General features: G+C 37.2%; 1 protein-coding gene across 8 annotated transcripts in view; it reads right to left on the bottom strand.

Moving 5' to 3' along the window:
- Positions 1-16,954, bottom strand: part of ATXN2 (ataxin 2) — a 127,714-nt gene that overhangs the window by 38,464 nt on the left and 72,296 nt on the right. For all 8 annotated transcript variants that reach the window (XR_007455336.1, XM_049619918.1, XM_049619919.1 and 5 more), the window contains 7 exons: positions 16,047-16,256; positions 13,243-13,425; positions 10,551-10,748; positions 10,060-10,167; positions 9,730-9,800; positions 1,615-1,919; positions 380-443 (listed from right to left, as the gene is read on the bottom strand). Coding sequence is in view for 7 of the 8 variants with exons in the window: in XM_049619918.1 (XP_049475875.1) it covers positions 380-443; positions 1,615-1,919; positions 9,730-9,800; positions 10,060-10,167; positions 10,551-10,748; positions 13,243-13,425; positions 16,047-16,256 (1,139 nt within the window). In the remaining variant the exon portion in view is untranslated. The remainder of the gene's footprint in view (positions 1-379; positions 444-1,614; positions 1,920-9,729; positions 9,801-10,059; positions 10,168-10,550; positions 10,749-13,242; positions 13,426-16,046; positions 16,257-16,954) is intronic.

Genomic DNA, 16,954 nt, shown 5'->3' with positions numbered 1-16,954 from the left:
ATCAAGAGTCAGATGCTTAACCAACTGAGCCACCCAGGTGCCCCCTGGAAAGTGTTTCTAAAAGTAAAGAAATATCTTCTTACAAATTTAATAGAATAATAGTTCATCGCTAGCCAGCCAGTGAGGAAGATTCAAAGATTTGCCCCAGATCACATCTAACTGATGACAAAACAAAACATGAATCTTTTCCATGGCTCAAAACATGAATCTTTTCCATGGCTCAGAAGTATTCATAAATGACCACAGAAAAAGGAACAGAAACTACAGGTTTTTCAGCATCCTATAACTGACTTTAGATGGCAGGTATGGGGGAAATCCTACTACTACTACATTTATCATTTTCGAGACTAGATTACTTCAAAGAAAGAAACAAACTTACCTGAGAAAAGGAACGAGGGTTAAACTCCTTTGCATTAGGATTCAGTGTTGATTTTCTCACTTGCCTAAACCAGGGGAAAATTAAAAAGGGCCAGTAAAATCTGCATGGAACTTATGTTTCTCTCAAGTCTTCCATACCTGTTTTGTTAAACTGCTGAACATACATTAAACAATTCTTACTGAATCACTAATCCTCTTCATTAAAACATACGCACGAATTTCCCACTCTTTAATCTGATAAGGATCGGCCAAAAAGGGGCAACTAAAAAAAAAAAAAGTTAATATATAGTTCTTCTCTCAGAGGCAATCAACAAATATTTAAACTGGTAAGACAAAATATTCCTAAAAGCAATCCCTAATATATCAATTCTCTAGCATGTGGGTTTGTTTGTTTGTTTTTTAAGATTTTATTTTTAAGTAACCTCTACACCCAACATGGGGCTCAAACTCACAATCCCAAGATCAAGAGTCACACCCTCTGCTGACTGAGCCAGCCAGGTGCCCCCTAGCACGCAGTATTCTCTAATGTGACAAAGCGTTTCCTCCGTGACATGCCTTGGGAAAAATCATGACTCTAAGAAATAAAAACTTTTGCTTCAAATTAAGCAGCAGCACTCTTTTTGATCAACAAGCCGCATTCCAAAAGTTCAGCCATAACTGGACTGTATGGAGACCAGAACAAATGAATTAACAGTGGTTAGCTTGGATTAGGTTCTGAGGCTAGCCCACAAAGATCCATTCAATTGATAATACCCTGAATGTGCAGAATTAAGTTTATCTTAACAAATCTAACCATTAAGTAAAACACTGTTTATGATAGAAAACATGCTGAATTCCAAGTAGGGGCACCAGATACTTCTTCCTCTTCTCGGCAGTGACAGTTTCCGGTCTCAGCAGCAGAGCCAGGAGGTGGGTACTGACTAGCGGCCAGGGGACAGAATTCCCAAAAGCCAGTAATTTTTCAACTCCTTGTACATTTACAGAAAAAAAAAACTTTCTTAATTTAGTCTAGTTTTTGACCATGGGAAACAAAAATGGGGAAGGAAAAGAGAAGTGCAGAGTGCAAAGACCTGATGTACTTAAGACATCACTGGTTTAGCCCAGCTGTTTGTAACTTGAGGTCCACCTACAAAACAGGTCCAAATGTCCAGACAGATTCTTGAGCTGAAGGGCCCTGTACCCTTTAAGAAACATCTAAGCAAATAACAGGATGTGCTCAATTCGAGGTCTACTCACTCAGCTGCATCTTTCTTCTCCTCTTTATCATCTTTATCTTGTTTGCATCCCGGACTGGAAGTCTGAACCCCTTGGGATGTGACCTCAGGTCCCCTCTTGTGCTCCGCATTACTGAGGACTGAAGGGGAAATGCTGGGACTGCTCGGTTTGCTGCTGCCACTGGTGCAATTGCTGCTGCTATTTTCAACGAAAGAATCCTTAGCATTTGGTTCAATTTTGTCTTTGACCAAATCTCTTGATTTTTCTCCCTCTCTATTTTTGTTTAGCAGTTGATCCATAGATTCAGAAGTAGAACTTGGCTGTAACTAAATAAAGGAAATAATTATGCTTAAATATTTTAAATAACTTTATAATGAATTTTCTCCACGAGTATAAGCAAACTAATATTTGTAAGCTTGAGATATACCGAATAAGGCTTTTTTCATTACTTTAAGAATGTTTTTATTATAAAGCAATAATAGCAGAACACAATGTATATGCAACACAACCATAGTCATCTAAGCACTCCAACGTCCTAAACTCAAAAGTTAAATACTTACTTCCTGCCTTCCCTGTGTCAGAAATTGTGCCTGCTCGGTATGGAAAACATGGAAGAGCTCCTATCCTCGAACAGCCCATCACCTGGGTGAGACCAGATACTTAACAAAATGTGGTAAATGCTATGGGATCCTACAGGAAAAGCAACTTATAGAAAAAGGTTCTTCAGTGAAAGTCATCGAGTCTAAGGTAGAAAAGATTTGGTGGGGGGGGGGGGGGGGGGGGGGGAGTAGTAGTTTGGAAAATGGAATTGTCTAAGCTAAAGAAACAACATGCTTAAAAACCCAAGGGAAGAGAAGAAGACGGCTCCACACTGTGAAACAGAAAAGCACTACTGGCTGAAGCACAAATACGTGGGTAAAGAAATGGCAAATTCACCGAAGAGGGACAAGATGATAAACGAACTTGAAAGCTACGTTAAGGACTCTAGCTTTTAATTCTCAGGAAAACGAGCAGTCACTGAAGAATTTTAAAGAGGTTTAGTACTGAGCAGATTGGTAGTTCACAAAGATGAACACAGTAGTCTTGTGGAAAATGAAATGGAGGGAGCCAAGTGAGCATATACAGTGACCATTATGGAGGCTGGACTAAGTCCTGGGCCTGGACTCAAGAAGTAGTGGGCTGGGAAGCCACAAGTAGGTGGATTCAAAGGGACACTGGACTAGACATGTTGGTCAGTTAGACCTTCTAACTTGTAAAGAAAGAAACTGCAAAATACAAGTACCATGAAGAAAAGCAGGAGACAAAAGATGTCAATGAAATAGTTGCTGAGGTTTTTAAGTTTGCCGGCCAGAAGAAAACAATGCTACCACCGTCCCAAGATGATTTAAGATGCCATACTCCAAAGAAAAGAGAGAGAAATAGATGAAGGAAATAACAAGAAAAAAAGAAGGAAAAAGGCACCACCTAAAAAGCTGAAGAGGCAATGAGAATATAAGCAGCCGCTTCAAGCACCAAGAAGGGACTGCAAGGCTGAACAGACACAAACTATGTCTCAAGCCTCGAGACGGGCAAACAAATGTCAAAGTCTCACTCCTGAGGCTTGGCACACAGCATTATGCATCTCAAGCCTCACTGCATCACCAATAGAGTTAGAAAGTCCACAAGCAGCTCAGGGCAAAAGGTGATAGGAACATTATTTGCACCCGGTGGCAATTTAAGCCACAATATAGGCACTTAATGTTTAAGCCGCCATTTGTTCACATAAGTCTTTAGTAGAGGCTACCAACCTAACAGACCACCTGTATACTGCATAAGATTCTCTGAGTATTTATAAGAGTCTCTGAGGCAAAAGTAAGACTTCTGTTGTCGTATTCGTATAAAGGAAAATCTATCGATAATACTGTGGTTGGACACTGTTCTAAATGATTTACAAACTCATTCATTTAGCTGTTACAACAGACCTATGTGATATAGACACTATTATCACTACCTTACAAATGGGCAAACTAAGGCACAATTCATACTTTTGAGCATTCTGCTGTATTTCCTACCTGCAGTATAGTAAGTAAACCTAAGTGAAAACTGAAGACTTTTTCCCCAAAATTGAACTTTATCTTTTATTGAACTATAATTAATGTATAACGTTGTATTAGTTTCAGACGTACACCATATTCCTTCAATATATGTATATACTGCAAATTCGGTATGTCTAGTTAACAGCCGTGAAGTGCAGTTACAATTTTTTTTCTCTTATGACAAGAACTTTCAAGATTAACTCTTTTAGGGACACCTGGGTGACTCAGTCAATTAAGCGTCCGACTTCAGCTCAGGTCATGATCTTGCAGTTCACGAGTTCGAGCCCCACATCAGGCTCTGTGCTGACAGCTCAGAGCTTAGAGCCTGCTTTGGATTCTGTGTGTGTGTGTGTGTGTGTGTGTGTGTGTGTGTCTGCCCCTCCCCCACTCACACTGTCTCTCTCAAAATAAATAAATATTTTTTAAAAAAAAGATCAGCTCTTTTAGCAACTTTCAAATACAATACAGTATTACTGACTGTAGTCACCATACTGAACATTACATCTCCTGATGTAACTGTTATTTTATAACTGGACGTTTGTACCTTTTGACCCCATTCCCCATTTCACTGCCCCCTGGCCTATGGCAACCATCAACCTGTATGAGTTTTTTTTCTTTTTTCTTTCTTTATGATTTTACACACAAGTGAGATTATGCAATTATCTGTCTTTGTCTGACATTTCACTTAGCATAATGCCCTCAAGGTCCACCCATGGTCATGGCAGATGACAGGATCTCTTTCCTTTATATGGCTGAATACTCTGTTACATAACGTGTATGCATGTGCACATTTGCGTATATGTTATATAAAAATACATGTGTATCTGTGTGTGCTTACATATATACACACACAATTTTCTTTATCCGTGCATCCATCGATGGACACCTAGGTTGCTTCCATGTCTTGACTATGGTAAATAATGCTGCAATGAACATGGGGTGCAGCTATCTTTTTCAGCTAGTATTTTCATTTCCTTGTATAATTACCCAGAAGTGAAATTGCTAGATCATATGGTAGTTCTATTTTTAATTTTTATTTTTGAAGAACTTCTAAACTGTTTTCCTTAGTGGCTGAACCAACTTATGTTTCCACAAAAGGTGCACGTCTTGGTCAGCATTTGTTATCTTCTTATCTTCTTGGTAATAGCCATCCTAAAAGAGTGAGGGGATACTTCATTGTGGTTTTGATTCGCACTTCCCTGGTGACTGGTGGTGAGCACCTGTTCATGGACCTGTTGGCTATCTGTGTCTTCTTTGGAAAAGTGTTTATTTAGACCCTCTGCCATTTTAAAATCAGTTTCCTTGTTCTTTCGCTACTGAGTTGTAGGAATTCTTTATGCATGCTGGATATTAATTCCGTATCAGTTATGTGATTTGCAAATATTTTCTACATGCAGTAGGTTTCCTTTTCATTTTGTTGGTTTCCTTTGCTGTGTGTTATTTTTGCTCTTGTTACTTTTGCTTTTGATGTCAAACCAAAAAATATTGCTGCCCACCACTGCCAATGTAAAGGAGCTTATGCCGAAGTCTTCTAGGAGGTTTTCTGGTTTGTTTGTTTTCACTTATTTTTGAGAGACAGAGAGAGAGCATGAGTCAGGGAGGGACTGAGAGACAGGGAAACACAGAATCTGAAGCAGGCTCCAGGCTCCCAGCTGTCAGCACAGAGCCCGACACGGGGCTCAAACCCACGAAACCGAGAGATCATGACCTGAGCTGGAGTCAGATGCTTAACCGACTGAGTCACCCAGGCGCCCCTCTTCCAGGAGTTTTACGTTCAAGTCTTTAATCTATTTTGAATTAATTTTTGGGTATAGTGTTAGACAGTCCAGTCTTCCCAACACCATTTATGGATGAGACTGTCCCTTCCCCATTCTATATTCTTGGCTCCTGTCATAAATTAGTTCACCATATATGCATGGGTTTACTTCTGGGCTCTCTATTTCTATAACTGACCCATATGGCTGTTTTTACATCAGTAACATTCTTTATTACTGCAGCTTTATACATAGTTTGAAATCAGGAATGCCTCCAGCTTTCTTCTTCTTTCTCAAGATTGCTTTGGCCATTTGAAATCTATTGTAGTAACACGCAATTTTTAGGATTGTTTATTCTGTTTCTGTGAAAAATGCCACTGGTATTTTGATAGGGACTACACTGAATCTATAGGTTGCTTTGGGCAGTATAAACTTTTAATGGGAAAACTGAAATTCTTCTGTGACTTAGAGAACAAGAAAATACTGATTGACAGTAAAATTCTCGATCATCTTTACTTTGCTAATAGGAATTAGTATTTACTGAATAGACACTGTGGGTCATGTACTATGTTAAACACTACAGGTAGCATCGCATTTAATTCTCATAAGAACACTATGAAATCGGTTCTACAGTAATTCCATTTCAGCTTCAGAGAAGCAGATAACATGTTTCAACGTCATACTTATGGTTTTGTAAAGGCAAGATTCAAACCAGATAGTCTACTTACCTCCAAACCTCGTACCATTAATCTGTAACAGATCAAATTACTAGCAATTCTTACACACATAAAGCTATCAGCAACCTGCACACAGCTACATTAGATCCTGCAGATGGGTGTCAAGGAAAATGAACGGAAAAAACAAAACCACAGGGTACTCCTAATTCTGTCTCAATGAAAGACTACAGATGTTTGTGAACCACCCCAGTTCAAGGCCAAGTGCATGTCATGAGGATGGCTCTGATGATTCATTCACAGAACACTATGCAGGACATGCAGGTATGCAGGACACTATGCACTATGTAGGACACGGTATGCATTAGATACTGTCCAATGCACTACTAGAAACTTGAACACACAGATGGCCAGGCCTTTCTTTTAACTAGCCATGTGACTCTGGGCAAATTAGTTAACTTGTCTTTGCCTCAAAGAATAGAACCTACTTCAAAGGGATGTTAGGACACTAAGGGATTTATCACACAAGCACTTAGGACAGTGTAGGACACATAGGAAATAATAAATGTAAACTAATAATGCTATTTTACCTTTAGGAAATTATAAGCTTACTCTCAAACATTCTTAATACTATTTCCTTGCTTTCCAGTATTCACTTATGGACCAGAAAGTTACTTGTAAGAGACTTAATAATACATTCACACTTATTCAGGCCCCCAACAGAAGTAAGATTAGAAGTCCTAAAGACGTAGAATGCTAATCCTACAACTACCTGGAATTTAACAGTCAAGTGTTAAAGATTGCAGGAAGTTGTGATCTAATAGTACAAGAACATTACGTAATGTTTTCTACTAAATGAAGTTGTAGGCTATTTAAAAACATACTAACTCTAGAGACACTGTGGTACTGACAAAAAGAGAGACATATAGATGTCATGGAGGAGAGTTCAGACTCCAGTAACGGAGCTTCCACAAGGGGACAAAGATTATTCAATTCAGTACCCTTTTAAGAGAAGGTGCTGAGACAAGCGAGAGCAACATGCAAAATAAATCTGGAAGCCTACCTCACACAATATTAAAAAATTATTCAAAAAAGATCACAGCCTCAAATGAAACTCTTACAAGAAAATAAGAATAAATCTTTATGACTATGGATTAAGCAAAAGTTTCTAAGATATGACACCAAAAGCACACGCAATAAAAGAAAAGGAAGATAAAGTAGACTTCAACAAAATCAAAAGTTTTCAAGTTTCAAGGGTCAACATCAAGAAAGTGAAAAGACCATCTACAGAATGGTAGAAGAAATTTAGAAACCGTGTATCTGATGTGAGACCTGTACACAGAACACATAAAGAACTCTCACAACTTGATAATAAGACAACTCAGTTTTTAAAATGAATAGACATTTCTCTAAAAAAAGATATACAAATGGCCAACGAACACATAAAAAGATGCTCAACATCATCAGCCATCAGAGAAATGCAAATCAAAACCACGATGAGATACCACAAGGATGGCTCTAATAACAAAGACAATAACAAGTGTTGGTAAGGATGTAGACAATCAGAAAACATCATATACTGCTGGTGGAAATGCAAAACAGTGCAGTTGCTTTGGCAAACAGTCTGGACGTTTTCCTCCACAGGCTAAAGACAGAGTTACCACAGGACCCAGGAATTCCAGTCTTAGATATCTATAGCCAAGAGAAATGAAAATATAACTACACTACGTTCATAGCAGCATTATTTATAATAGTCAAAACGTGGGAATAACTGAAAGAGACATCAACTGATGGATAAATGAAATGTGGTATATCCATGCAATGGAATAGTATTTATCCATAAAACCAGTGAAGTACTTCTAAATGGTGCAACATGGATGAACTTTGAAAACATTACGCTAAGTGAAAGAAGCCAGACACAAAAGGCCACATATTACATGATTCCATTCATATGAAATGTCTACAACTGGCAACCGTATAGAGACAGAAAGTAAACTGTTCAGGACCTAGGGAAAGGTGGGGGGTTGGGGTGGGGGTTTAAAGCAAAAGAGTGACTGCTAAGAGCTATGGTGTTTCTTTTTGGGGCGAAGAAAAATGTTCTAAAATTAAGTGTGGTGATGGTTGTACAACTCTGTGAATATGCTAAAACCCACTGAATTGTACACTTTGTATGGCTAAATTGTATAACATGTAAATTATATCTCAATATAACTGCTACAAGAAATGTACTAACTCATATGCTCCAAAGTAAAAATGTTTTTTCCTTCAAAACATAATAAATTAAATTCAAGTAAGAAGGGACCTGAATGTCTGACTGTAAAAAATGCTAAGGAAATGGGCAATTCCTATAGCATGAGCTCAATTTATAACAAACGGAAGATCATGCAAAATAGTATCATCTCTTCTTCAGGAATCTACTCAATGACACAGCATCAAGAACTGCACTGGAAAGAAACCCTTCCCTCTGGCAGGAGGATGCAGCTGAGGCAGCCAAGTACACAGGAGGGCTTTAATTGTGTTGGAGGGCATGACATACTAAACCAGACATCTGGGCATTCAGTCATAATTCTTGGTGTCCCATCCATGCATTAATTATAGCTTAAAAAATTAAAATTCACACCTATTAACAGCACTAAAGCTGAATAAATTGTGATAAAATATGATATGTAATATTTTGAATGGTGACAATAAAAATTAAGCTATCAGCAAAAATTTATTAATTTTTAGGAAGCCAACGCAAGCTAGGAAAAGGCTGCCTTTTGATTTGACTCATCTCTTTGTAATTTTTTAAAAATGTTTTTATTATTTTTATTTTTGAGAGAGAGGGACAGAGCACTAGTGAGGGAGAGGCAGAGACAAAGGGAGACACAGAATGTGAGACAGGTTCCAGGCTCTGAGCTGTCAGCACAGAGCCGGATGTGGGGCTCAAACCCATGAACTGTGAGATCGTGACCTGAGCCAAAGTCGGACGCTTAACTGACTGACCCACCCGGGCGCCCCTGATTGATTCATCTCTTAAGACAGCCATTTTTTTCTAAGGCTAATCATCAGATCTTTTCCCTCTAAGAAGCTAAGTTTCAAGATGACCTCCTGAGTTGGTCTCAAAATATGACTTGAAATGCAAAGTGTATTACTATGGTAAAGGCTGTAGAAAAGAATGCAATGGTCATCCAGGAGAGATTAGAGTATGTTAACAAGACTTAAGACAGAGAAATGGTTTTAGAGAAAGATTTCTATCACAATACATTTGTGCACAAAGTATAAATCTGCAACTACCTAAGAACACTGAGGTCCAGTCCATCATCCACTCGCCACATCAGGTAATTAATGCCTCAGCTTTGCTCTACTCTTCGTTGAATAATGTAATCAAATGAACACCAAATAATAACTTATGTTATGATGGCTTCAAATGTCACAATTATATTCTCTTTCATTTGATACCTGTTTAGTTCTTATCATAGTACATGATTTTAGTTACCTACTTAAAAGTACAGGCAAAGACAACTTGAAGAATGCTTAGCTTTCTACACACATCATTCGAGGTTTCTGGGTGTGCATATATTTTGTAAATGAAGGATATGAAAATTCTTAGGACATTAAAATCCTAACTCATTAATCAATAGTAACACTTACCCTAAAATCATTCTTAAACTTCTTTAAGTCATCAATCTGTTTTCTATGTTCAGAAACAATTGGGGATATACCTGTGAAATGTGGAACAGTTAAATACAGATTTACTGCAAATCTTTAACTTAAAATCCTTTTAGGAGGAGATACTAGAAATGAAAATAAGTTCTTTTATTCAATATATTAATCACAGATTTTGACATTGGTCAATTTATGCATTTAAATACACACAATCCTAAGAAAAAGTGTTGACCAAAAACAATCTGTATTTGGCATGAGATCAGACATATCCTTCCTATTTCCAAGTTATACAAGAAGACTTTTTAAAGCTCTAACCTTTATTTTCAGTCTTTGAGAAGCTAGGTGATGTTTCACTGGGCTTCATATTTTCTTTATTCCCTGCAGGAGAATTCTGCCTCTGATCTTGAAGCCTGGAATCCTTAGCTAAAAAAAAAATACATTTAAAAAAAAAAAAAAAAAAGTAAAATGGGAAAATATTCAACAATTTTTATTTACTATAGTTTTTGGGAAAAAACATTTCCATTTAACCAGAAGCTTTTCTCCTTTGCAGACCTATCAAACACCAGTAAGTTTATTTATATTAATAGCTACTACCCAAGAATGTCAGCCCTGTTTAACACACATTCAAGAATAACATTTATGAAATTAGTAGTATTACTTAAACAACTCCATTTATGTAAAATTTTAAATGTATGCTCAAATATATACCTATGAATGGACATTGCATTTTTCATACAATTAACATTAAACTCTAACAATGAACTTCACAAATGACATTTTGGAGCTGGAAGCCCTTTCTTACATACCCTCAATAGATGGGGTAACAGCTCTATTGGATGCAGGACTGGCAGGCGTGGGAGATGCAGCTGGAACAGGCATAGCAACAGCTTCAGCTGGAATAATACCAGCTTGGGGAGAACCAAGAACTGGCCCAGGAGGAGTATTTCCAATACTGTTCTGTCTGGGAGACCTGGGTCTGTGAGTTTTAGGGGATAATCTTGGAACTAGAAGAAAGAGAAAAGTTATACGTTAAATTCTCAGCTCAAATGTCACTTCCTCAAAGAGGCTTCTTTGAAAATACAGGTAAAATAGTCCTAATTTGACCACCATCCCGATTACTCTTTATCCCATCACTCTGTTTTCTTTTCAGAAGTCTTAAGGAATCGTGGTGGTGACTGAGAACACAAGTATCTGAAGAATGACAACAATTATTAATACCTAAGTACAAATGTAGTTTTTCCCTGTAGGTAAATGTATTAATTCTAAAAGGAAGTACTTTAAATCACGTTAGATCCTGGAATTCTAAGACAGGATAAACACTACTTTTTAAGATGAAGTGAGAGGTCTCTTTAATAATGGGGTAGAAGGTCCCAAAGAAATGGGCTTATTTGTTCCTCCTTCAAATAATAAACTCAAACACCTTTTGGCAGCTTGCAGCCAATCCTGTATGTTCTTTTTTTGCCTCTTCAAGAGCCACTTTGCAATAACTAAGAAAATTGGGGAACCGATTTAGCTAAAAGAGGAAGGTAATTCATGCTGGGATTCATACTCCACTTGAGCTCAAGTAAGCATCTAATAGGTTTCCTGTTCCATTATAAACTTATTTGTAGAACTCAGATTCAAAGATTTAGAGAAAATGGTTCAATTCGCTTCACTCTAGTTGTTCTTTACATTTTGAAGTCATAGGATCATGGAAAGGAAACTTCAACAACTGTCAATTTTCTAATAAGTATAAAAAAACAAACCTGTAACACTATTCTGCGTATAAATATAACAACAGTTTCTATTGTTTCACTTCTATAATCATGTTGTTACTCTCAAATTCATCTCCAGATTCTAAGTAATGTCAAATAATTAATGGTACAACAGAAGAAATAGGTTTCTAGACCTTCCATTCTCTTGTTAAATGAATCATTTCCTTCTAATAACTACTATCTAATTTCTAACTAGATTATCCTAATTAATACCTAATTTCTAATATCTAAAATCTAATTTCTTTTGGTTTTCTTTAAAGATCAAGGAAGAAAACAGAAGTACAAGGGAATTTACAATAAAATTATACATACATGATTCTGAGCAATATATATCAACTAAAGCATTCAGCAGAGTTTGGAGATATTTCTGGTTAAGTTTAAACATCTTTTTCTTGGGGGCACTTGGGTGGCTCATTCAGTTAAGCATCTGACTCTTGGGTTTCAGCTCAGGTCACGATCTTACGGTTTTGTGAGTTCAAGCCCCACGTTGGACTCTGTGCTGTTGGCACGAAACCTGCTTGGGATTCTCTCCCCACCCCCTTGCCCCTCCCCCACTTGTGCTGTCTCTCTCAAAATAAATAAACTTAAAACATTTTTTTAAAATAAAGATCTTTTTTTCTTTTTAAAAATTTTTAAATGTTTATTTTTGACAGAGAAAGAGAGAGAGAGAGACAGACAGACAGAGCATGAGTGGGGGAGGGGCAGAGAGAGAGGGAGACACAGAATCTCAAGCAGGCTCCAGGCTCAAGAGTTGTCAGCACAGAGCCCGACACAGGGCTTGAACTCACAGCCCGCGAGATCATGACCTGAGCCGAAGTCAGGGGCTCAACCAACTGAGCCACCCAGGTGCCCCAAGATCTTTTTTCTTTGAAAGATTCTATGTGCTGATTAAGATAGATGATAAAAAACAAAAACAAAAACAAAAACAAAAACAAAAACAAAAACAAAACAAAAAACCTCTATCACTGCGTGCTCTAACTCTCCACAGTTATGGAAGCAAAACATTAAATTAACTGTAAGTTCTTATCAAAGTGTATTTTTTATAATTTTATAACTGCTATCAGCACATTCCTCAGGCTAATCACAGATAAAACTTGGGCCCCTCGAGTTATGTTTGATATTCTTCATAAGGGAAATACAATCAGAAATTAGCGCCATATACACATGCTATTAAAACACAAAGCAGGCGCCTGCGGGGCTCAGTCAGTTAAGTGCCAACTTTGGAGAAGGTCATGATCTCGCAGTTTGTGAGTTCATGCCCTGCATCGGACTCTGTGCTGACAGCGTGGAGCCTGGAGCCTGCTTTGGATTCTGTGTCTCCCTCTCTCTCTCTCTGCCCCTCTTCGGCTCGCATACTCTCTGTCTCTCTCTCTCTCTCAAAAATAAGTAAACGTTAGAAAAAAAATTTTTTTTAATTTTAGAAACACATAGCACTGTGAGCCCAGATGTTTGTGGAATGAATCTGTGGACAAAACTGCTAAGAAGATAGGAAGTATGGTCCCTCATACTGCATTTGCTTTATATTTGAATGGTACTTTATAAAACTATGACTTATGTTCAAATCTCATATGAATCTTATCACAAGTCCGTAAAGTAGAACAGGCAGAAATTAACCCATTGACAAAACTGAAACTCAGAATGATCACACGGTTTGCTCTAACATATAGTGAGTGGTGGAGCCCTTTGTACATGCAGAATTACAAAATGAACACTGTCATTATGTTCCAAGCCAAGTGTTACCTACCCCCGCTGACCACTGATGACCATGTGCCCCCCGCAGGACTGGTCCTTGCTGCTGGAGGAGCAGCTGCTTCACTTGGTGGAGTATGGGATACAAATTCTAGGCCACTGGAAATGGAACCCCTCCCAGCAGAAACTCTGTGATTTCGAGGGTGTCGCTGGGCCTTTGGGGACATCCTCGGAGGCCCTAAGAAAGGAATAGTGAACATCACATAAATGATACAACGTCCATCAGTACAACTTTTCTGCTAAACACATATACCCCATTCACACATACACACACACACCTCTCTCTCTACTTTCTCCTTGGTTATAAAAGAATGAACAAAAACAAAAACAAAACAACGTATTTTGGGCCATATTCTTTCAGAATGCTTTTGTGGAATGCCATAAGGTTTTATAAATAAATTTTAGATTATTTCCCTTTATTTTTAAAGGAAGGGAGGGATGAAGCTGACATAAGAAATCAAAGAGATGTCATAACTTTTCAAAGACTTTTGGCAATTTGTTTAATCTATATCCATTACTTGTAGGCATATAAAAATAAAAACAATAAAATGTTAACAGAAGTTATGGTTACCTAAGTTTTATTTTACCACACACTTTTAGCTTTTCCCCTCAAATTTTCTGTATTACTTCTAAAATTAGGAAAAAAAATTTTAAATAAAAGACTATTGATCCCTATATGCTTTTATACTATGGAAACATATCTACACACCTTTCTTAAATTTCTATAAAATCTTAGTTTATCTACCTCTTCTGCCATGGTAATAAATTTTACAACCCATGCCTTAAAGCAGTCTTCACCTGTAAGCAGTTTCTCATACTTAACCAGGCTATGAGCTGAAAATTCTACTGAAAAGACCTGAAACACTAGAATAATTGACATTTGGAGAAGAAATTTGCACTATATAAATTGTCAAAATTCTCGGTCATTAATTCTGTCAACCCATTTGTGATTTCTATTTCTAAAAAGTCTACTCTGCAGTCGAACACAACAATCAGGTGAAAACAGTAGACAGACTTGCTCTCAGTAGAGAAGCCAGACAGTGCTAACACTCAGTAAAACTCACTGTTAATGTCAAAGCCAATCTTCACCCTCACCTTGCTGTTGAACTCTTTAGAATGTCAAACAAATTTGTGTTCTCAGTAGGAATTTACCCATGGACACAATGTTAAAAAGAAATGTTAATGTTATATATCATAGTTTTCAACTGGAGAAGGGATTTACATAAAAAAAATTGAATTACGAATTGGGTAACTGTGTATCTATATATATATTTTTTACACCCATTTAGAGAAAAAGAACAAGAAGGCTAATTGGTATAGCGCAATGAAATCAAACTCTTAACTTGGAAAAAAATTCATTCTTTTTGATAATACATAAAATACAGAAACAAAATGTACTCACCTATACTAAATACATAAAACCATTGTATTTAATATTTAGTGGTTTTACTTGTGAAGTTCACACTTTAAACACGCTTCAGTGTCATCTAACTACACGACTGGAAAACAGTTTAATTGAAACTAGTTAAAAAGAAAAATTGGATAATGTAGCAGCCTCTCAATATGCAGAGGGTGTACTTCTGCCCGAACAGTCAGTCCATAAGCAGTCCTGACAATTTACTGTGGTGAAGATGTACGTACTCACTAGTGAGTCGTTTTTACTCAAACAATGCATCCCAACAAATACTTCAATAGAATTTAACTTCTTGTTTCGTGGCCACCATTACAGGCACTTTTGTGCAAGGAAGTCACCTTGAAAATCAGTGCAACATGCTGTTCAAGGTTAGCTACTTTAGTGAAGATCCCATGACCTCCGTCTTGCCTAGATGGCAACAGTTTATTAAAAAGCAGCCAACATAGTTTTCTCCAGGGAAGCACTGCCAGAAAACTGTATTAGTCTCAACAGTAACTGTATCAACTGCGATTTTAACGAACAAAGCAGATCAAAATTCTAACACAAATACTCTGAAATAAACATCAAAAGGAGTTATTCAGCAAACAGGTCTTTAACATATGCACTGCACTTATATTAAAACGTGACCTTCCTACAATACCTCCATGTATTTGCTACATAGCAACAGAGGGTATAGCATCAAATATTGCATGAAAACTACAGGTTTGTTTTGTTTTGTTTTGTTTTTGACAAGGGCACATGGTTTTTAGTAACAACTTTATCTTAGATCAAGGACTTCTTCCAGATTAGACTTTCACTAGAAAATATTATGACGCTAATTTTCTTAAATCCCCCAAACATAAGACCAATCTCCATATCATAATCTAAGAGTAAACACACGAAGGCAACTACATGGACTGTCCCTCTCAAAAAGGACCTCTAAACCACCATTCCTGCCTATGGCCAACAGGTAGGTTCACTAGTACCTTGGCCAAGTAACTGTAAAATAATAGGTTCTTTTTTATCATTATTTTATTTTTTATGATAGCTTCTACAGTAAGGCCAAGACTGGGTAAAGAAAGTTCACTGTTCATCATTAGCCACTGTTTACATTGCATATTGAGAGGGACAGAAACCTGGAGTAGACCTTCTGGGGCTGTAAAAGAGCATCATTACCAGGCAGAGATTAAACCCTCATTCTTACAATCCAGGACAGTTCATTGCTTCACACAGTATTTACATTTCTCATGAACAAAAGGTTAATAGAAATAGTTTTAATAAACTAAAGTTAAAACACGGAAATTATAGGTTATTAAATAATGAAGAGGAAACTATTTTGTAATTATAAACTCACATAGGAGTTAAACAAAGACAAACAAAAACATGAACAAATTGTGGTATTGTACCTTCTGAAGACATGCGTTTAGGCATAGTAGAGACAGGAGCTGGAGAACCATGAGCAGAGGGGTGAGACGGGGGTCTGGATGGCCGCGAGGGGGGCCTGGAGGGCGGCCGTGTAGGGGTGGCTGCCCGAGGTGGAAGAGAGTTGGGACCTGACTGGTAGCGAGAAGGTGGGCGAGAGGAAGGAGATGGGCAAGGCGATGGCCAGGGAACACCTGACAGAACAAATGATATGAAGGAAAGTATAAAAACTAAAGAAAAAAATGAGGGAAAAAAGTAAACAGAAAAAAAAGTAAAATGACAAAAATGATTTCTTGTACATTTTAACCCTTTGAGGACAGTCATTTGATTTGTGATAAGTTTTAGCATAACTTAACTGACATAAATTCACATTTTACTTTAACCTCCTTAAAATTAAGTCTCTTTAAATGAACACACGTTCCCAAAGGGTTAATTAGGATCTACACATACTATTGAAGAAGACAGTTAAGACTTTCTGCCTATTAATCCTGGTTCTATAACTGTTTCTTAGTAATCAATCATTAAAAGGAATATAACATAAACTAGATAATTTCACACAATAAATCACAAAGCTCAGGAAAATAAGATTATTTACTATATTAGTTTTAGCTTTTGAAACATGAAAATAAGCAGCAGCTATTATATCCCATTAAAAATGCTGGGTTTTTTTATAACCATCTGTGATTTTCATCTAGTTTACACTTGAAGACTCAGTTTGAAATCTCATCAAGCAAGTCCATTTTAAGCAGAAATAAACCATTACTACTATTTTTTGAGTCACAGGAGTGACAAAGATTAATATTCATTGCCTTTTCAAGAAAACATTCCAATCTTAACAAATTAGAAAAAAGAAGGGGGACCTGCTAAATAATTTATGCAGTAAACACTTATT

The sequence above is a fragment of the Panthera uncia genome (assembly GCF_023721935.1).
Source record: "Panthera uncia isolate 11264 chromosome D3 unlocalized genomic scaffold, Puncia_PCG_1.0 HiC_scaffold_8, whole genome shotgun sequence".
In the NCBI taxonomy this organism is placed as follows: Eukaryota; Metazoa; Chordata; class Mammalia; order Carnivora; family Felidae; genus Panthera; species Panthera uncia.
The sequence above is the reverse complement of the archived record's forward strand: the minus strand, read 5'-3'. Positions and strand labels throughout refer to the sequence as shown.